Source organism: Antrostomus carolinensis, unplaced genomic scaffold, assembly GCF_000700745.2.
Source record: "Antrostomus carolinensis isolate BGI_N321 unplaced genomic scaffold, ASM70074v2 scaffold6416, whole genome shotgun sequence".
Lineage (NCBI taxonomy): Eukaryota > Metazoa > Chordata > Aves > Caprimulgiformes > Caprimulgidae > Antrostomus > Antrostomus carolinensis.
In genome coordinates this window covers 7,944-31,427 of record NW_010321073.1, presented here as the reverse complement: position 1 = coordinate 31,427, position 23,484 = coordinate 7,944, and the positions used below count along the sequence as shown (strand labels likewise).

At 38.6% G+C, this 23,484-nt stretch overlaps 1 protein-coding gene across 1 annotated transcript in view; it reads right to left on the bottom strand.

Annotated features, from left to right (window-relative positions):
* LOC104526346 (kinesin-like protein KIF21A) overlaps positions 1-8,494 on the bottom strand; it is a 46,246-nt gene extending 37,752 nt beyond the window's left edge. Inside the window, 3 exon segments of the mRNA XM_010169779.2 lie at positions 733-955; positions 7,485-7,504; positions 8,417-8,494. Of these exon segments, the coding sequence (XP_010168081.2) occupies positions 733-955; positions 7,485-7,504; positions 8,417-8,494 (321 nt within the window).
* Between the last annotated feature and the right edge of the window lie 14,990 nt (positions 8,495-23,484).

The following is a 23,484-nucleotide window of genomic DNA, read 5'->3' as shown; positions in this document are numbered from 1 at the left end:
GTTTCACCAGGACTAGACTTCACCTAGCTAAATTGAGATACATTTAACAGTGGCGAAATTCAGCATCTAAGACCACATTTTATGCAATCAACTCCTAAAGGAATACTCAGAAGACAATAACGCATTCTCTGCACTGTGCTTAATGGTATTTCAGCTTTGAGAAGCAAAATGTGTGCTTAGTGTACTGAGAGGGTGTGTCCTCTATGAAAAGTTCTCCAACTTTAGAATTTGGTATCTCTATTTTGCCCACAAGCAAACAATGTGGCCTGAAGTTCCCCAGCATCTATTTTAAAAAAACCTCCTCTTCCCAGAAGTGTCTGAAAATGCAGAGGGATGGGTAATTGCTCAGAAAAGAATCTCAGCACAAACTCTATCTATATAGCAACTGATTAAGTCACTAATTTGTATCGCTGCATTGGGGTGAATTCAGGAATTACATGGACTCATACTACTTTCAGCATGTTATTAATTCAGACCTGCTGCCTATATATAGATTTTATTTATATATATACATATATATAAAAATAATTTTAAAAATCTTCTGCATTTCAATTGCTGTTGTACATAGAATCTGTACAAACTCCTAAACATTCTCCTACAGGATATTTTGTCTAAAATAAAACCAAGATGCTAAAAAACAGGTCCATGCATTCCGAAATTTAAGAAAAATATCAGCTACAAGAAACTGTTTATTCCAAAATAAATATTTTAAAATAAAATTGTAAAGCTTACTTGGCCATAAGCAAAAACAGTGGCATTATAGCCTTCAAAGCAACCTTCAATCAGTTTTTCTATGCACTGTATGTAGATCTCTTCTTGCTGTGAATCAATGTTAAAAACATAATCAAAAGTGAAGGCCTTGTCTTTTCCCAAGAACACTTGAGGTTCACCAGGTGTGACAGATGTACAAATATGGCATCCTTCAATCTTCTCTTTGGCTAGCTGCGGTCTAATTCTGTTTTGGAAGAGACGAAAAGAACTATTAGAAATTCTTATCATCAGAAAGAAGCATACGAACAATGTAAAATTGAGATCCGAAAAGAATTCCTTACTGACTGAAAAATGAGAATTTTTCATCAAGCCAGGAAGCTTCCAGTTGGCTGAGCCACAGCACTGACTGTATCAGAAGCCCACTCATACAACTGTTCATACAAATGATGTTATCTTCCCTGAAGGTCCACCTACCAACTTCAAGTTTATGACCTGCCTAGAAGTCTCAATGTTTCTGTATGTATACCATGCATTAACAAAGATTAACTTGCATGATCTGTTTCAGACTTTTAAAATCAAGCTTTCCAGTTTTATCAGATTTCTTTGTGCTTTCATTGTAAAAATGGGTTGTTTGGTGTTGTGTTTTGTTTTTTTTAAATAGCAACAGAAATATGAAAAAAAATGCAGGATAGTTTAAGTAGTAATTGGGGGCACAAGGACCCTCAAAGGCTACATATAATTTTAAATGAAAACCTCCTTCCTATGAGAGCAAGAAGGCAGCTCACATCTCTTCCTCTGACAGGAAAGGAGCTTTGTCACAGCCTGAACACTTCTGTGAAATGTCTGGTTTCAGTGAAGCAGCATAACTTCAGAGGAAAACAAAAGAACAATTTCTAACAAGTTCTAAAGGTAAGGGTATCCAATTCCTCACTAGTTCCCCACTGAGACAAATCCCAGCTTTTATTTCCATTTGTTCAGTTTCTGACAAAGTACTTTGTAGAACACAGCCACTTCAGATTTCTTATATCCTATAATTTTATTAGTTTCTCTCACAGTCATGTCAATATTGAATTTATGTACTAGCTCCATTACTAAAGACGACTGTGGAAGTTTGTAACTAAATTGGTTTAATGGTTAACTATCAGGAAGAAAAACTCTGTCCAACATAACCTATTATTCTAGCTGTAATTTAATAATTTGTTTACAAAATTACCTTTTTTTAAAAAAGAAAGTTTTCAAGTTCTCAAAGCAGTACTAAATTAAAAAAAAAAAAAAACAAACAATAAAAAAACCACACAAATGTATGCAGCTTAAAAGACAGGGGACAAATAAAGCTACATATAAGGGTGATGAAATGCCAGCAGTACAAGCTACATGCAAACAAAATCATGGAACATTTAATGTAGATTCTCCATTTCCATAAAAATTCAAGTACCTATATTTACCTCAGTGTGGCTACTCTCAGTTACACAATGTCAAAGTTGTAGCTCTGTATACACAGAGTACACTTTAAGGGCACAGACTCATTTCATACTCCACGCTTCAAGGGCCATATCCACATTAGTTTTTGGTTTGGAGTAGGTGTGCTGTCTTGAAGCAAATTCCCCTGACATCTTCACTTACCACATGTTGGTTTGGATCACAGACCAGTTTCAGGGTGCACAAATTATATCCCTTTCAGAGGAAACAAAGCCAAAACACTCCAATCCAAACACATGAAACTTGTTCCAAAAACTAATGGAAACATAAGGGTCCAAAGTGACCTACTGATCTATTGCGACCGTGCCAATGCTTGCTGAGGCAGAAAGCACTAGTCTCCAACAACTAAGTGGACTGCTGTAGACTAATTCAAATTGTATCAGCACTTACATACTTTAGTTCAAGTTAGAAAGATCCTGTTTAAAAGAAAAAAAATATCACATGGAGCACAATGTATCTTCTTTTATTGCAAATTACAGATTTTTCACCCAGGGATGTGCACTGCTGTCAGGAATATTTTTCAGAATTTTTATAGAATCATAGAACGGTTTGAGTTGGAAGGGACCTTAAAGCTCATCCAGTTCCAACCCCCCTGCCATCAGCAGGGACACCTTCCACTAGACCAGGTTGCTCAAAGCCTCATCCAACCTGGCCTTGAACACTTCCAGGGAGGAGCAGCCACAGCTTCTCTGGGCAACCTGTGCCAGTGTCTCACCACCCTCACAGTGAAAATTTCTTCCTAATATCCAATCTAAGCCTGCCCTCTTTCAGCTTAAACCCATTTCCCCTTGTTTTGTCATTAACTGCCCTTATGAAAAGTCCCTCCCCAGCTTTCTTGTAGCCCCCTTCAGGTACTGGGAGGCCGCTATAAGATCTCCCCGGAGCCTTCTCTTCTCCAGGTTGAACAGTCCCAACTCTCTCAGCCTGTCCTCATAGGAGAGGTGCTCCAGCCCTTGGATCATCCTCGTGGCCTCCTCTGGACTTGTTCTAACTGGTCCATGTCTTTCTTGTGTTGGGGGTCCCAGAACTGGACACAGTACTCCAGGTGGGGCCTTACGAGAGCAGAGCAGAGGGGGAGAATCACCTCCCTCGACCTGCTGGCCATGCTTATGCTGAAGGTTTCATTATATCACACTTTGTGACACTAGAGAATATCCATAATTTATTTGTAAGTTTTTCTGCACATTAATTCCTTTACAGAATATTCGTTAACAATCAGGCAGTACCTCCCTTCTCAGCATACCCTCTGGTGTGGAGTGGAAATTAAGCAAACCTTTGAAAAATATAATTAAAATGAACAATTATATGATGTCGCACAAATATTCTACAAACAGTATTTGCATTTAACAACATGGAGTATGTAATACAGGTCACAGATTTTCTCTCTAATAACTTAATAATTATCATAAGGGGGTTTTTTCCCCTTAAATGAAATAAGGATGCTAAAAATAAATAACATTCAGTTTGATTCACTAGCATCTGTGTCCACTAAACAGAAAACCTGACTAACATGTACCTAAGCTTGTAATAACGTTAATTCATTCTAGACTAATGAACATTTTATGATAAAATAGCTTTTATTTCTAGGTAGAGATAGAAAGTCTTCAAAATCAATCATATGCCTTTCCTAAAAGCACTCTACACAATTTGAAAAACTGAGCAAATAAAACACTGTAGCATGCTGCCCATAACACTTAATAATTAGAAAATGCCAACTTGGTAGATTATTCTACTGCCTTATTTTAATGCCAATAAGTCAGTCAGAGGGCAAGCTTCTTTTTAAGATTAAGCACTCTTATTCTTTTGCTAATCCAGCGCAGACAGCATCAAAGGTAATCAATTCTTCTTACAAGCATGAACTCTGAGGGCTTCTAAAGCTCCAGAGATATTTCTTGAATTATTTTCTAGCACAAGAAAGCCTAGAAAGACCTTTTCTAAAAAATCAAGATGGGAAAATACATTTTCAAAATTAAGTAATCTTTTCTGCATCCAAAAAACCCAACTTCCCCCCAGTTCTGAAAGGCTTTTAGCACTATCTTGTAGAATGAAGGTTGACAGCTAAAAATGTTTTTCTCCATATATTTTCATTCTCTCTTTTTTAAAAAAAGGTTTAAAATTCATTTTCTGTGCTAAGGAACTGATGTAATTATGACAGGTACCCTTTCTACTACTAAATAAAGGCTCAGAGTGACCACAAAGAGGAACAGCATGCCTAAAATATCAATGATTTGCATGATAATTGTTATAGTGATGACAAGACTGTCAAGCAGGCAGTTCCTGCAGAGACTTCCCATGAGAACCCTCCCAGCGAGCTCCCTGCCTTGCAGCCAGGCAGCACCTCCCAGCACTCTGCTGCCACCGAACCCAGCACAGCAGCCAGGTCTGACTGTCCCCAGAGTGAGGGACCAGCACAGACAGCGGCTGAGCTGACCGCAAGCTGTGTCTCTACAGCAGCTTGTAACCAGCTCCATCACTTCCTCTGGGTTGTAACACAACATCCAGAGACCCAGCAGAGATGATGGTGTCCTTCCTCTGTAACCTACCACTAAATCTGAAGGCAGTGCTAAGAGAAAAAGTAGCATTTCACCAGCACATATGAAGTCCAAAAGAAAGATAAAGCAAGACTCGCCACATCAGGAAACCTCCACCACAAAGCCAGACACCCTTCTTATTTTGTAATTGCTCGTAGACAAAGTCCCACTCTGACAGCAAGTTGGGAGGTAGCAACCAGGGAGAGACCACAGCTGCATCAGGTTTGAAAGACATCTTTCCTGAAAGGATGTGCACACAGGAAATCTTCATCACCCGGCCTGAGGTCTGCTCAAGGGTTACTTCATGCTCTGAAATCTATATAGCTTCCTTGGTAAGTTTAGCACCAAGCTAATGTGATGACCTTAATGAGTAAGCAACAAATGCCTCACCTTCAACCTGATTTCTGGCCACTTATAAACAGTGTGAGTGGATTACCTGAACTTCGTGGCTCTCAAAAAGTCTAACCATTCACACTAAATGTGTGGTCTGGCAAGTAATAGTCCTCATGCAAGTCAGATTCTGCTCCAGCACTGGCTATAGGAGTTTCCTCCTTCTCTGGCCCACACATCAAATAGGAAATTGATTTTTCCTTCTGCTTACAGCCAAACCTTTCCCACTCTCATGGCTTAATGTGGTCACTTCAGTCAGCAAAGCAGGCAGCGCCCATGCTTTAAAATGTGAAAGAATTCATTTTGATCATCTCTCCTTGCCCAGCTCCCAGCCTGGCAGTCTGCCACTGGAATTTTTCTCCAGTACCAATTTGACTTCACCCATTTTTCTCTTATATGTGGTTGTATCTCACCTGTTTTTCAGGCTACTCTCTTAATTACACACAATCAGCTGTTTTCTACCTATTTCCAATCACATCTCCTCAGATGTGGTAACTTTCCAAACAACCCTTTGCCTTGCATCCTTCCCTCTCCAAAGCACAAACACACCCAACTCCTGTTTACATGTACTTTGCAGAGCCTCCAGGCGCCCCACACACATGAGACTTAATCCCCTAAATCTATTCTGCCTCCGCACTCTGGGACAAGCTGCCTAATTAGAGAGGGCTAAAATAGCCAGTGGTGGCACAGTAATGCACTGTATTGTACTGGAACTAATCTCTCAGTAGAATAGGTGCACAATATCTCTGCTAAAAATATTGTCGGCTGGAACAGACACGGGTAATACAGTCAGGCACCATAGCAATCATGAGGTCAATACTCTGTGTTATGCAACACATCAGACTTCCCAGAATTGATTCCTGTTTAAACTAGATAATAGCATAATAACCCTTCGAAAAACATCCTATCTTAATATATTTCTATGAATGGAAAATTGTCCCAGTAATTTAAAAATCTATTTTATATGTATATATGGATATATAAGGGTATAGAGAGATACGCATACATACACACACATCCCCTTTCATCTACTGAACAATTTTCTTTCTGCTCATTTAAGAGCCTCCCATTTATCTAATTTTTCCCCAGAAATCTCCACACATCTACAATCAAGCCAGCCCTTAATCTTGTTTCATATACTAAACAAAATGAGACCAGTGAAATTTTTATTTTGCATCTCCATGTGAAGTATTGCAAATATTACTCTAACAAAGGGTAATTAGCACAACATATACCTTCTCAGCACCTGTTCAGAATAGCAATAGGCAAAGAATAACTACTAAGAGTGACCTATAAAGGGCAAAGGATGAAGTTATTCTTGTTTCATGGAAAGAAAAATCACATATTAATCTTTCAGATAGCAATAACTAGCCAGAAGCTGAGCGTTGGCAAGAAGAAAACACAACAATGAAGTTCCAAGTAAAGTTTTGTCATTAAACTCTGTTGTGGGGAGAGGACTCTGTTCACCTTGCTCAAAAAAGCATAAACTAAAACATCACTCAGACCACGTGCTGTGCTGAGCAGGGAACAAGTTAACCTGTAAACCAAAGACTCTCCAATACTCCTCTCTTACTACACTAAGCCTATTAAATTTCACACAATTGAGTTTCATATGTGGGAATATGAAATATTAAATCCAAGAGCGCTTAATACAACATTTAATGAAGCTTAGCAGGCAATATAAACTGGGAAACAAATAAACAAAAGCTCTCCAAATCCAGAAAAAAGAAAACTGCTTCCTGCCAATACTTTGACATCATGATTCCCTCATCTTTCTATTCCATTACATTTATGCTCCTCAAACAACTCCCATTAAACATACTCCTTCATAACAAGGAGGGAATAAAGAAAGCTAAACAGATTTAATCTCATAGACACCAGATAATTCAACTTGCATGAACTTCTCAGTATTTTTGCTAGCACACAGTGGAACTGAGACCACAACTATAACATCTGAATGTTTTTATCTGAAATAGCTGATTGGTATATTAACTCTTTACCTTTCAGTGAGGTTTAAGAATGAGGCTGGCATATGACAAATGCCAGGTCTACCTCTTGTTAACAGCAATAAGGACACTACATAGCCTTTCGGGTCATGCCAGCAGCCATCACCCATTAAGAGTTTCTGTTCTGTGCCAACACAGTCTGTGGTGCTAAATAACACCTATAGGTTAAAAAAAAATGCTCATATTGTTGAGTTGCCATTCAGTATTTTATAAGATGTAAAAAGGACATGCAATTACAGATATGCAAGGTATAGCAATTACACCAGATACTGCTCAGCAGCCAAGCTGAGGCAACTGGCCACCCAGCACGTTGCCAAATCTTTCCCCCTGGCCATGGGTCAGCTCCCACCTTGTGAACCTGCTTTGCCTGAGAGAGACACGGGCACACGCCAGTCACCCATCCAGGGCAACGAGCACCGGCTGGCTGCGACCATAACTCAGTCACTCTTACGTAAGATTTGGGCACCGCTCCCGTCAGCGTTTCTCTAAAGTTGCCAAGGCTGCTAAGCTCTAGGCTGAGCTCAGCGCTTCCAGCAAGTCTTGTGTGTGCCCAGAGCCCACAGAAGCTAGGCAGAGTCCAGGCACTGCTACTCCGCCTAACCTTACACTGGCTCCCTGTGCAAGCACCAGTGAGGCGGATATTTTGCACATGTATCGATGCTTGCCTTGGGACACCAGGAAACTTTCAGGCACGTCAAGTAGGTATCTCGATGCAAGTTTGGCAACACCAGAGAATAAAATTTCCTGGATAGCTCTTGGACATAAAAGTGTATTAAGGACTGTGGTAGAAGCTAAAACATGATCTATGTGGTCCAGATTTTACTCCAAAGTCCTATTAAGATACTGATAAGAAGCTATTAGTATCCCTTCAATCCATGTGGAGCCATTAAACATGACCACTAAGCCCTTAGCTTAAAACATCCAGCAGAATCAGCCCCTAAATATACCCTGAGATATTACATTTTCAACTGCTAACTTATTTCACTGCAAATAAAAAAAATCCTATTCAAAAATACACATGCAGAGTATTTTGTTTCAGTGCGTCAGACTGTCTCTTCCAGTTTGCACATAATGAGAAAGCAGCAAATGGAAAACTGGAATTAAATTAAACTGAGGAAGTGTACCAGTGCTGTAACTAGATTTGTCCAGTTCTCCTCCTCTACATTCAATCTCTACCTCTTCATCTGTTTTTTTTTTTAATTTTTAAGCACAAATTTAATTTCAGAAAACAATTACCCTTTTCAGCAGCTCGCCTCTGATCAGCTCATCTACTCATTAACTGTTCATGCTGGGGATTACGTTCGCAGTGCCAGGCTGAGGCAGTTTCACAGGCTGCTGCTTTCGCTCGGTTCCTGGAGCGCCGTACAATAGCCGCATCTCTGGGCAGCCACTATGGCTAGCCAGAAAACACTTTAGCAGTATGATTTCAGACTAATTCTTGTGCAGTTCTGCAGCAGCCTAGCAGGCTGTGCAATGCAGATGGCATCCTCACACTGACAGGCACAGTCCTGTGCTTTTGCCAAGAAAAGAAAACACAGGGAGGGAAAAGGCCCAATCCTGCCCTCACACAGACCTCCTACTGCCCCACACGCTCCCTTCCCCATCCCCACCTCCCACAGAAGGGCTAAAAGATCCTCCAGTAGACCTAGAAGACCTCCAACATCTTTCCTAATAGCATGAATGAATGCTTTCATCCAAACCTCCTCCTTGTGATTTCTCAGGGACTAATTTACTCTCTAGTGAGCAAAGAAATCCACAGCTTTCGAGAACAATTTGACTTTTGAGAAAGAGAAGGGGGGAGTGCGTTGCAGGATTTGTACAGGCCTTGATTATTTCTAGTTCAAAACAAGGTCAGTTGTGATGGAAAAGCAGCACTACCATAAGCTTCCACGTGCCTGCCAAGGACAGAACTGGCACGCCTCCAAAACCAAGTGCAGTTTGAGGAGAACGAAACTGGTACTGGAAGTGACATTTCTATGGCAAAGAGATTTTTTAAAAAATTGTTCCAGTGTACTTCTTGCCCTGTTTTTTTTATTAACAGTTAGTGTTACATGTCTCAACACTCTCAGAAAGCTAGAAGAGGAATAACAACACAGTATCTTAGAGAGAAAGTGAGATCTAAGCAAATGCAAAATTAAATTTATGAATTAAGATACGATACCATCAGAATCAAGAATCAAGGTACCATCCCTGGAGGTATTTCAAAGACATATGATGTGGTGCATAGGGACATGGTTTAGAGGTGAACTTGGCAGTGCTAGGTTCACAGTTGGACTTGTTGATCTTAAAGGCGTTTTCCAACCAAAACAATTCTGTGATTATAAGAATTTAAGTATTTATAGTTTACTAGCGAGAAACAAAACAAGGAGTTAGGCCTTCCTAAAACTAAAGTTCAAAACTAATTTCATACCATACAGGAATGCAAGCACACCTTTATCATGCAATAAAGTGGCAGAATAGATACCTTGGTCCCAGCAATCCTGGGTCAAACATACAGCAGTGCTGAATGGAACTACAGACACCTAATCTCCATGTAGCTAATTAGCCTGGAGAGACCACCTCTCCTCATCAAGGAGCATGAACAAGTAATTTTAGAGAGTAAGAAGCATAAGTAAGTATCTGCTGTTACAGCACAGTGGAACACCACGCTCAGCTGTACTACTAGCGTGGCTGGTATGAGCTCAAGGTTTGTACACAACATTGCACAAAATATGTGGATGTACACTGAAATATTCAAGTCACTCACAGGCTACTCCTCCTGTAAAGATTAACCCTGAAAATATAATCCCTGGGAATCTTTTCACCTTTTAAAAAAAGAACAAAAAGAAACTCCAGAAGGTGCTAGTTCATTTCAGGTTTTGTTTTGAGATCCAAAATAGGAAAATGCAGGAACAAGGGAAATATCTAACCCAAAAATTTCCCACAAGGAAGCAAAACTATCTCAGGCTTTGGGTTTGGATGACTGTTCCATGTCACCAATACTGTAGTTTCCCAGAGGGTTCAACTAGTCTTCAATTTGATGGCTGTGCTCTAGATAGATTAGGTAACAAGTCCAATATCCAAAAACCAAATGAAGGACAGAAAGACTCCCTTAAACTGTACATTAAATCTGTCTCTCTCAAATAAGTGCACTTGCTTCTTATAAGTTGAAGGTTTCTACTGAAAAATGTTTTAGTTTTTATGACTGATAAGCTCATGCAGAGTACGAAACACCATCTTCATTTCATTGGTGTTGTTTCACATCACTCACTAGCACTAATAATACTGAAGACTAGCAAAGATTACTATTATGAAAACTTCATGGTAACAGCACCTGAATGTCACACCACTTAAAGAACATAGAGGTCACAAATTCAAATGGGAAGAGGAAAGAAAGGTCTTTTGGTGTGTTCCCAGACCAGTGTCTACAACTACAGCACTCATGGATATAAAGAGGCCAATTAGGCAATCAAGTGTATCTTTCTGTGTATAAGGATCCATGAATAAAGCAATTCCAAATACGTAAGAAAGAGCATGGCACTGTATATTTCTTTTGCAAATTATGGGGGTTTTTTTCCTCCAAAATTTAGTGTTAACACTTAAGTTAGCAGTTCCTGCTCTGGAGCAGTAGCTGTAAGGAGTGGCTGAGTCACACTGCTGGTAAAGTGTACCAGAGCCTGGAATTAATTATGTAATTAGAACAATACCAGGAAAAGGGATACACTTTCTGTAGCATCTTTCCGCTGTATGACTGAACGCCTAACAGAGATTAAATCTGCTAAACAAATGTCATTATATGTAATTTAAGATGAAAAAACTTAATCAAGAGAGTTTAAGGAAACTTTGTTCAAGAGTGCACAGTCCAGCAGCCTAGTAATGAGTCATGATAATAAGTGCTGCCAGTATTTCAGAGACACTGTTTCCAGAAATTTTAGAGTACAAGAATTCAGCTGAGAGAAAACAGTACTGTTAAAAGACATGTGGTGAATATAGGCTATCCAGCCCCCCAAAATACTGTAGTCACTGCTGCCTTACCAACCTACAGAATAACATTTATTTAGGTGTAAGGGGAAAGAGGGGAAGGAATTAATAAAGACCATAAAACAGTCTGAGTACCTGCAAACCTAAACTCAGTCACATCTAGAGTTCAGGGATTTTGGGGTAATTCAGGTACGTCTTGTAAGCCAGGGCCCACTCACCTAACATTGATCCAAACATACCAAGACTGTAAAAAGTACACCACAAATGTGGATGGTGTCAACTCTTTACAAAAAACACACTTCTAACTACTGTATAATTACCAGAATCAAACTTTACTAAAAACAGAGTTTTGTGAGACAGCTGGTTTCAAAAACATTGCCCACAGCATCACAGTACACTGAGGAATGAACTAAGTATTTTCAATTAAAGGCACAGAACTGACAGCGGCTTTCTGGTTCAAAAGCTGAATGCTCCTGCTTGCAGAACAATAACACTATTTCTGCACATCCCCACAAAAAAAAAAAAAAAAAAAAAAAATCTGTTTTACCTGCAAAGCCAAAGGAATAACTTTAAAATAAAAATATTTAATGAAATTAAGTTAAATATTTTAAATGTACATACATTCAAGAACTTCCTCACACCCCAAGTCACCAACACCTTTAGGGAAATCAAGACTAAGTAACACAGGTATATTCAGAAATAAGCAAACAAAACAATATTTATTCACTACAGGAAAATATTTTTTTTAATAGGAGAGAAAACAAACTGATGTTATTAATGCAAGATTATCCACATGACCAAAAAACTGTCAGCCATGCCAACACTAGGCTTCATCCAGTTTCTTCCTCTTAACAGTTAAATGTACCTCTATTGTAGTTCACTACTTCTTCAAAATATTCAAGTTTTTAAAGAGTTACCCTGTTATTTTTAAACAAAGTTAAGAGTTTTCTATGTCTGCAAAGAAGAATTCCTGATTATTGCCTCCCTTGCCCAGATTTCCCTTTCCTTTTCAAACACCCACAACCTACCTACACACATACACTTACTCTCCCAGCCCTTAGAGCTGTAGTCCAGAAACTGCTACACATTCATTCCAATATTACTGTTTTCATTTCTTTCACCTCCATAAAGAGAACTTAACTTCTCAGTTATATATTTTCAAGTCTAGTGCAATTTGTTGCTTTACACGTATGAGCCACAGGTCCAAGAATTACATTTCAACAACTTCATTTAACTCAAAACACAAAGTTAACGACATACTTATTACAGCTAAAGCTACAAGCCACTTCCCAAGTAATTACAGTTAAATAATACAACAAAAGAAAAGGAGGATCAGGTCAGTGAAAAGAAAATTACGAGTTGTCAGTAATTATTACTGAAATGACTGCTTAGCTAACACCACAAAAATAACAAGTACACACTTCACAATGGGACAAGATAGCTAAAAACAGTGTTTCAATAATCTGCTCTGAATAGTGCCTTCACCCTGTTCATTTTCAGTGCAACATTCCTGGAACAAAAACCACTGTATGACTTTTCTGCCACTCCTTGTTAAAAAAAAAAAAAAAAAAAAAAAAAAAAAGTTGTATCCATAACACTCGATCCACCAAGTTCCAAAGCAAACTGCAGAAAATTTCTTCATATTTATTGTTGACTGTTTCTAATGAACAGAAGTTGCTCTGTTTCACAACAGAAGGTAGACTGTTCAAGCAGTGAGAGAGTTATGAGCTGGTAAATCCTAACTGCAGTAAGGAAAAAAATAACCCACTTTATTTAGTACTATCTGTTTTAAAATTTGCAAAACAGAACAATACTATCCACTTTCTTCAGTCCTTCTGGTTCACCTACACATTTTTGTAGGTCTGAATGTCAATCCTCAATTTTAATTCTTTCCTTCATGTCTATTCATCCTATTTGCAAGGCTGCAAAAACATCCACGTTAGCAGCAACAGCATCAAAAATTAAAGGTTATTTTTTCCATCCTTCTGTTTTCCATCCTCCCGTTCCTATGTTCCACAGCTGCCCTCACTGCTGTTTGTTGGCTTCAGGTGATGCTTTAAAAAAATAAATAAATAAATAAATAGGCCTCTAAGGTTTGTTAAAAGTCAAGGCAATTCAGGAAACTATGCTAAAAATTCAGTAGGTAGCATTTTTCCACACTGAGTCATGCTCCAAATTGATTGCTCAGTAGGACACTGGATGCTCTTTTGTTGTAAGCAAGCAGTTCAGGCAAACATAAACTGACAGGCCCCAAACTCCCCCCTCCCCCTTCCTCTATTCTCCAATCCCCCCCAAAAGTTGAGATGTTTGGAAGTCTCTTGGTACCTATTCTAACAACACTCTCCATGAAGTTTCTACCAGGTGCAAAATTTGGATTATCGAGCAGCACATCTTTTGTGCTGCTAACTGCAGGCTGATTTTCACATGCGCCAGAGAGAGGGCAGGAAATTAAAAAAATAAATGTTTTTGTTAATGAGAGAATATTTACTATTGATATGCAAATACCAATGGAAATGTGAAATAATCGAAGCTTAAACAAGAGAAATCAAAAGAAATGGACTGGTCGCAGCTGACTAGTGAAACAAATTTGCAGTTACTACTGCTATAAAAGACTATCAGGGCCTCACTCAACATCATCTGTGCAAGAAATCCACTGGAATCTGGAACTTCACAGGAATTTTTTACACTTTAATTTGGGCAAAGATACCTACATTGGGCAAAAAGCTGCAGCCACCGTGGCTTCTTCCACATTGCCTAGAGTATTAAATTTCCCCACTGCCAACCCAGAAGAACATCCTCTATGTAAAGGTGGAAAAGCATATTAGAGAATCCCTTAAGTCAAAGAAAACATTTTAAAACTTGTCAACTGATGTTTATCACCTGACTAAAGATGTGATGCTTCAATGTTACTTCTACTAGTTCTCCATTAAGAGTTAAAACTATCCAAATAACTTATTGACTATAACATCCAACATATCACTGGAGATTTTAACCTAACAAAAAGGGAATGAACATGCTCTGCTACCTCATCAGGAAAGGCTAATTTCATATTCTTTACTTTTCATAACATGTAAAATAGAAAAGACTGTTTGATTTTTTAACAGTTGAGCTTACACTCCAGAAAGTCCTTGTTGGCTAGGCTGAACAAATTCAGTGTTGAAATCATTGTGGAAATAAAGTCATTCTGATACCATTCTGAAAGATCACATCCTTCTGCTTAAACAATGTGACATTGAAAGTTAATTACATATCTGCTAGGCCTAGTCGAATTTATAGTCCAAAACAGATAATAAGGAGACTTGAGGCATCAAATCTTTAAAATATGGTAGACAAGGTAGTGATGCTAGAATAAACCGTTTTTGTGGAGACAGAAGTATTGTAAACAGGCCAAAAGAAGAACTAAGCATGTGCAGAAGAAAAATTCAGCTAAAGGACACAGTGACAAAAGTTTCTACTATCAACAGATGACCCCCCGAAGATGACCAGTATGCATGCAAAAGGACATTTAAATATATTAATGAGTTCTTGGAAGTGTGGTGAATATGTTAATAATTTCTTGGAAAAAGAAATGAATATGCATGTTTTAATAGTATAAAGCTTTTGTAGAGGGACGAGTCGTTATGCACGACAGGTGGAATGATCCCCGTGCATCTGGCACAGTAATAAAGAATGCCTGCTTCTTAAGACTACATTGGTGCTGAGAAACTAATTCCTGATTTCGGTGACAATTCTCCTGGTTTAATTGGTACTAGCCACAGATCTCACTGTACTAGCAAGCCTACAATTTGGAACTACCACTAATAAAAATAATACTGGTACATTTCAGCAAAATTTTAGTTCCAGGACATAGCACATCCATGAAATAAGTGTACCTTGATAATGCACCTCAATGTAAATGAGCAGGTTCACAGGACTCACGACATACACATCATGAATAAAATCTAGAGAGAACTAGCTACTGCCTTGCTACTTGTATCTGCTTTAAACAACTAATATCCATGCTGGCAGAATGGCAGGGTTAAGTACTTTGTGCTTTGCAGCCTAGCTGTAGGCTTAATTTTTCATTAGGGCTCAGGTTCCCCGATTAGATTGCAAATCCAAACAGAACCCAAAACTATTAATGCAAAGTCACTTGAAAAAAAAAATAAAATATATATATATCACGCAGCCAGGTAGCTCACACAAATTAAAAGCAGTTCTCTCAATTTTACATTACAGGCATAGGAGGCCCTGCCTCTGTTTCTGGAACAATCCTCCCCTCTGCATGCAGCCGCTAGCCTTGGCACTGCTCTGCCTGTCTCCCTCAGCTCCAGCGCACACAAAGCAGCAACACCTGATCCTGGGATCATTCCTGTCTGCTGAACGCTTGGCTGCAGCTCCTTGGGGACAGAAAGTAGAGTCTGTCCTGAAAAGCTTCTTCAGGGTCAAAACCTATTTCTTTGTCTTGACTGAACTAAATCAGCTCTTCTTGGCACATAATGCTTCTAAATCAGGCATTTCCCAGCTGCTCTCAGAATTCATCAATGCAAATCACTTGTGGTTTGTCTGTGTAAGAGTTCACAGCCCCTCATGCACTGGAGGTAGCACAGATGCTTCCAAAACAAGTATTCTTATACAAAATAAACTGTTTCAAATTGCCTTAGAAATTTAAGCTTATGGTAACCATCTACATATCAGGACTACAGTTAAACTTGTGACCAAATATCTCATTCCTCTAAGCACTTAACATCAAAGTGATATGGTAAGAGGTAAGAGTTCCTTTGGCTTAAATGCGACCTAACAGGACAGACAGCGCACAAAGGGAGGTGCACACAAGGTTTCCCAGGATCAATACCTGCGCTAACAAGAACCTTTCCCAGGAAATGGAAAACTGTGAGTGAACACAAAATAACGTGGTAATGGCATACTGGTGGTGCCTAAAGGCCAGGGAGAATCTTATGCTAAGGCTCATATAAAGCTTTCATGAAGGGCTGCCCTGGTTTTGCTAGGATAGAGTTAATTTTTGCATTTATGAAAAGCTACAGACAGACACAACTACACATTAATCTATTTCAAAGCTGTTTCAGACCATTTTCCTCATCAGCACCAAGAAGTCAGAAGATGGGATGTTAACGCAAGCTACAAACTCTGCATCACCAACTGCTATGGACCAGGCAGCCATCTCCCACACCTACACACACACATGACTTCCACTCCATGCTGCACTTCGCTTCAACCACATACTACCACTGCTTTCATAGTAAACCTCAACAAAAATAAAAAATACCCAACCCAAAAAAAGCACAAACACCATACAGCAATAACAGAGCTCTAGTGTTTTGGCCAACCTTGTTTCCACTTTAAATAATTTCCTCTAGCACTGCAAACAACATTTGGGGGATGGGGAGAGGAGGTAGAAAGCTGTTTGTTCCAGCACATGCTAAGGTAACAGATATTTAAACAGAAAAAAATGAGTATTTAGACAAAATTTCTTAAGCTAACTGGTGTTCTACACAAATTGCCAGGAAGTATTAAGCAAGGTCTTAAAAGGGTGTTGGTAGACCAATACTATTTATTTTTTCTAGAATTCCCAGACTTCTCTAAAATAGATATAATTCTTCCAAGACAGTCTGCCTTTACAATTTCAGTGTCAAAGCTACAGAGAAAAATCTCTGCACTGTTTTAAATATTAATATTTTGCTAATTCATTCTACAAAAATTTTAATTGGATGATTTAACTGATTTCACCATTGAATCTGAAGAAATGCTACAGCAAGGAACGATGACAGCAATGAAGGATCTTTCAGTTATTAAAAAATATTATTTTAAAATACTGTCAGGTGTTTTTAATTTTTTTAAAAGAAACATGACAGTTAAATAGTACCACCTCAAGATCCTCCCAGAAAACTTAGTTTTCTCCCTGGTTTCAACTATAGAATTTGCTTGCCTGTGCCTTATGACTTGACTTTTGTTTACACAGAAATACAGAACTCTCTCATCAAATGAAGTGCAACTGCAATGCAGCCCTTATGTAAGCCTCATCACATGAATAATTAGCAGGGCCCATAGGACACTACAAATAGCTTATTTCCCAACTATACTTAGAGTTAACTATTTCTAGACCACTGAATTAAGAACGAGTGCCTGAAGAATGGAAACAAGAAATTGAAGTTATAAGTGAGCAACAGATTCAGGACGGGGAGTGGGATTATCTGGAACTAATGAACAGAGCTGATTTTCCTGCCTCTTGAAGTTTGAGGTCAGGACTGGTTGAACTTCACATACAATCATGTTTTTAACTAAACACATAATTGGATTCTCAATCAAATCCTGTTGACTGAAGTTACACAATATGTCAGATAATCTTATCAGTGTCAAAATGGATCAAAAATGTACACAATCTCCTGTGTCTTTTCTGTACTACCCATCATCATCCTAATCTGGAGGTATCACAAACAGTTTTCAGTTCAGAATAACAAGACTTCAGCCCTGTGTTCCCAGGCAATCATTGCAAAGCAGCATGTTGAGGTTGTTGATCTCTAATCTACAGCAGCAGTGTTGGCAGAGGGGTCTTGCAAAGGCAGCAAAAATGGAGCAACACAAAGACTCAGCAGCTGGAAAATAGTACAGCAGTGTCACTCCACCTAAAACTTGCTGTCACAGCAGGAACTGGTAGCTTCAGTACATCTAGCAATTCTTGCTGGAACCATAGCTTTTTTGCAAAACAATAAAATCTGGTATTTGAAGTCCTTTGTCACCTACCTTAGCTAACAATTTAAAGTAAACAAACCAGGCCAGGACTCAAACAAATGAGAAAATCCAGACCAAAAAAAGTTGGTTTTCCTTTTTAAAAAACAAAACCCCACACTCCACATAAGAGAGGTCCTTGTGTAACCTGTAGCCCCCCTGTGATTTTTGCACCAATCACAAGCACACTGAACTGAGCAAGTCCAGTATGCAACAGCACATAATAAGGATATCCAGAAAGATTTGTGGATTTGAAGACAGGAAGAGCTCTGGCTTCAGGCTGTCCTTGAACCTTTCAGACTTCACATCAAAACTGAAAAGTCCCTGGCTCTACACCCTCTTCTCATTCCTACCTAGCTGCAGGGAAGACAGGGAGAGCTTTGAAAGTCCGTTTCTTTTTGGAACAAAACTTTTCAGCTATTTCCAAAGTAACTGAAGATATCCCCTACCTTTGTGCTTCAATTGTACCTACATCAATAAGCAACAGGAGTCTCCCCAGCATGTTAAATACTGAACAAATATTCAGAAGATGGGGTCATTGATGCTCCAACACCAGAGCTGACCCTATAAACAGCAAGAGATGTCCAGGACTTTGTAGCTTAGCCCTATACAGAAGAAAAAAAAAAAAAACTAAAACAAGTCATACAGGTTACTTAAGTATTTTTAACTTTGGAAGCAAGATGGTCAGTGTCCCCTAACCCAGCATTTGCTCACATTGGTACACAGAAGTGGGGATGCTGGTGTATATGGCATTATCCACCTCAACAGCTAGTAGTATATCCAGAGAATTCCCAGAACTGGTAACAGCTGCAGCAGAGAGAGATCCCTTTAACACAAAAATCTCTTTCAGTTCTTTCCTCCAGTAGTACCTTATAAATTGTCCACCCATTATCACTTTACATCAACTAACACTAGTGCTCACATACTAATATATCCGCGTCTTTGTTTTAGCCTCGCAGTTTTTCCCCTGGTGTTTCCCTCATCTATTTTTAAGATCTCCAGAGATGGAGCTTCCAGCCTCAAAAGAGAAACATTAAGGAAAAATAAGCCTCCATAATCTAATTTATATAGTGCATTTTAGAAGTAAAGTGACTAAGAGGGAAAAAGTCCTACAATATATTGAATGCCTGAAACTCTGGGTTACAACATAACTTAAAAGCACACCCTAAACTGATTGGTTCTGAATATACAAATGCCCCCCCAAGAGTCATTCTGAAGGATCTGACATTCAGAAGCTGGAGGCAATCAAATGTGAGATCTTGCAGAAATGTGAGACAACTAAATGGCCAATGCATTATTAGCTGACAAGGAAGAAGCAAACCAAAAACCCTACGCCCTACAGAAAACAGCAAGAGTGATTCAAGAAAAACAAGTTTACAAATTTAGTATTTGAAATATAGTTACTCTCACTAAAACATTTAATGCAGTAATACACCAAATTCAAATTGTAGCACTGTTGCTACTTTGAACGGAAAGTGGGTTAACAGTCAGGATCCTACAGTTTATTTTTTACTAGCAGAATGGAGTAATAACACAATGCCAGTTCATGTAACTTCTAAGCAAAGGAGAAGACCTCTCACACACATTGGAGGCAAACAGGAGCAAGTTTTCAGCAATTTTCACTAAAACAGTGCAATACATTACAAGCTTTCTACCTGACAGGATATTCCTTGGTTAGGCAAATAGCCTTGCACAAAAGAAGTTTAATCTTCTGATGAAAAATGCTTGTAGAAATTACAGAATATACATGCAAAAAGTAGTCAGTTGTCCAGCTAGACTACAATTAGTCAGATTTCCTTTACATCTCCGATAAAACTTGAAAGGCCGTAGCATTTCCTAGCTGCAGTTTGAGAAATCAGAAGCATATATCTTCAAGAGTTGCAGATATCATGAGCTTCAAAGCACTCTCCTCAGTCCACCAATACATTCCTCTGTTTTAAATAGATTGAACTTCAACCAGACAGCTCTTACACAGATATTAGGCAGACATCCAACAATACAAACCAAGCTGAATGTTAACTTTGCCCAGTGCTCCACACACATTATATGAACTCACAGACCCAAAGAAATAAATCAAATTTAAAAATCCATTTTTCATAGACAAGACAAAAACTGATAATACACAAATTCCAAGTTTCCAAAGAGTCATAAGAAACTCTTCCAAGATAAGTAACTGATGCTTTGGATTCTATTCACAAGATTATCACATGCTTCATGTGATAAACCACTGACTATTGTATGCATTTCTTTCTGACTTACAGAAGACATTGTTTGAACAAGCAAGAAGAACTGAAAGAGTGAAACATGAACTGTCACTGTTGGAGACAGGGAAACAGTCACTGTTATTCTATGAGACAGCTGAGGAGAGCATGAACATCTGAAAAGCAAAGCAATATTAAACAGTGATGGAGGTTAATTATTCTCATTAGTCAGCTTGGACAAAAGGATATGTGAGTTTAAACTGTGGCAGAGGAAATGCAGGCAGAAGGTGACCGCCACACATTACTGCTGGGAGAAGAGAAAAGCAGATTGTTACCCTTAACTGAATCACATTCCAAACGCCTTCACAGCGGCAATATCACATCTACCATGAAATAGTCTTCAAAACAGATAGGAGTTGGATAAGGCAAAGGTATAGACTTTAGAACAGAAAGAATATAAAAACCATGCAAACAAAAGCCTCCAGTACTTCATGCTGTGTAAGCTTACAACACGTTACCTCCTAATAGCCAACATATCAGCACCACCATTGGATGACTGTCAGTCCCACAAGAATCTGCTCTATCATTTTCAAAACTCATCTGGAGAAGAGGCTGAGCCCCCTTTGCTTAAGTTGTTCCTATATCCCAAACTTTCCAATAGATCACAGGCACAGAGCTCTTCGATACCTTCCTGGCTTTTAGACCTTGTCTGTTCTCTTTGAATACACAAGATTACCAAGACAACAGACCCAAGCCTTTTACTGAGGTTCACACAAGAGGCAGTCATCATAAAGCAAAGCAAGAGACTTCTCAAGTTGGCATAAGGAAAAACTTTTGCCTATTAGGACAATATTGGTAGCCCAGACAGACTGAGGAATCTGCATCCCCAGAGGTTTTTCCAAGACCTAACCTGATAGAGCCTTGAACAACCTCGCTGAATTTAGTTGTGACCCTGCTTTGAGTGGGAGGTTGGATCAGATGACCTCCTAAGGTCCCTTCAAACTTGAATTAGTCTATGCTTACCCTTTGAAATCTGTAAGGTTTTATTGTTTGTGTGGGCATTGTCACACCCCTGTAAACATGTTCTGACATCTGAATGGGGTCATTCAACTGTACTGAATTCAGGTCCTGGCACTCAACGTGCAGCTTCATAGAATTACAGACAGTTGTGATGGAAAAGAGCTGGAAAGGTCAGAGAGTTTATTCACCTACTCTACCTTTCTGGACCAAGGTAATATCAACTATGTCCAAAATGTTCTTGCCAGTTATCAGTTTGAACTGTTTTAAAAAGTCTCGTATAAGGGCAATTCCACATCTCCACAGACAAATTGTTCCAGGACATCTATCGTTACAACAGAAAAATACTGTCTTCTCTTCTTTCATTTTTCTTACTGTAATTTAAGTCTACTACCTTTTATTCACTTCACCTTGAACATGAAGAAAAATTTATTCCCTTCTACTTTGTATTTGATTCTAGGTATTTCAAGGTGTGTCTCTCAGCAATCTTCACTCCTTGTATTTCACACTATGGAATTGGTCATGTTTTCTAGACAAACAATAATTTGCCTTCTCTTTTCAATGCCCCCCAGTTAGTTCACGTTTTTTTTGAACTGCAGCACCCAAAACCTAACACTAGACATCAGCAAAGACATTAGCAGTAATGAACAAAGGCTATGGATTACTTTGCACCTTAAACAAAAACTCCAATTTCTATATATATAAATTTTCTTCTTTTGCCACAATACAACATTGCTGTTTCATGCTAAATTTTTTACACATTATTCATAGTCACTTGAATTCTTGCCTACAGTAGCAGCAGAGAGTGCACTGGCCCTTTGTTTTCAGTCAAGTATCATCCAAGAAGTAGGCCAACATCATGTTATTTAAGTCTCCCTTTCACAAAGAAACATCTCAGCACTTAGCAGTAGTAAGAATTAAAAATCAACAGAAGCATTGGCCAGCCCTGCTTTCAGGGTTGCAAGCACAAAACAAAGCACTTTCATCTGAAGCTCTGAGCTGTACAATATTTCTTCCTCTTCGGGGCCTACCAAGGCTTTACTTGTTGACATTTAGAGAACAATGAAAAGTCCATATGTTCCTCAACAGCGTTGCTAGCAACAATAATGAAACATATCTACAGCTACACTTTAAATGCAGAACCAAGACAGCGGGCTGACCAGATGACCAGCCAATGCAGATGACTTTGGGAGATGTGTGAGGAAGAAAAATAAAGAAAGGAATTATTTTATTTTTTTTAAAAAAGGACATTTAATTATACTGATGTTTAATTGTCAAATAGGTTACCTGTCAATACCAGTTCAGCTCTATCTCATCTCATTTTTAGAGCTCACTGAACACCAGTCCACTTTTGCTGAACCCAAAGTTCTGCTAGTGAAGATCACAACAGCAATTTTACTGGTCCCGAGTGATGGGCTGACTGATTAGATTAGACAGAAGTGTAAACTGTGCTCTAAGTGACACAGATTGAACAGGTGGCCTTCTCTCTGACCTACCACCTCTTCAAACACTGAAAAGCAGAAACCTTGTCTCTTCTATCATGTCTAGGAAATACATATTTAGATATTTACTGCCCCTTAACCCAACATGAAAATATTTTTCTGGTCTTTAATGCGTTTCAATTTTCTCATAATACAAATCAACCTTTCCCAAATATACCAGTTATTCACAGTCATTATATAATTGTAACTATAAACAGAAACTACAGGAGATGTTTAGATGGTATCAGTATCCCTAGTCTGCAAAGTGACTTGTATAGGTAAAGACTTCTTAAAAAAAAAAAAAAAAAACACTCAAAGGTATCACATTACAGACTCAGAGTCTAAAAATAATTATTTCATATGTACTTAAAATTAAAGATCAGATTTCAAAAGGAATACATTTGAGACCAGGGAGTAAAATAAACCTTACCTGGACAACTTATGTAGAGTGACAACTGAAGTAATGTATGGTTTGCTTAGTAGGTTAAAAAAAAAAAAAAAAGTCAGCAATTTCCTACAGATCAAAGTGTCTGGTACAAGCATAATTTTTTTCCTCTTCACACAGAAACAAATGGTGAGGAAGAGGGAGAAACAAAGCCATATACATGCTTTAGTAAAACAGAATTTTTAATTGTAACACTTTTCATAAAAAGTAATGACTAACTCAGGTGTTTTAGTAGCAATTGCTTTTCTCATGATACTGTATCATGTATTATTTATATCACACCGTAAGTGTTTACTATACTTTGAAGCTACATCTTTGGCCTGAGGAGCTTATGACCTAATTCTGAGATGACAATACAACAAAGTGCCAGCAGAGCATGGGGAAGGAAAACCAAGAAAACTATATTAAAAAAAAAAAAGACAAAAAGACTCACTACCTATACTCATAGTCCATTCATAATCCTCCTAACAGTGGAGATGGGGACAGAGAGATTCTACCCTAGGACAGAATCAAGTGTAAACTAAGACAGAGGCATTC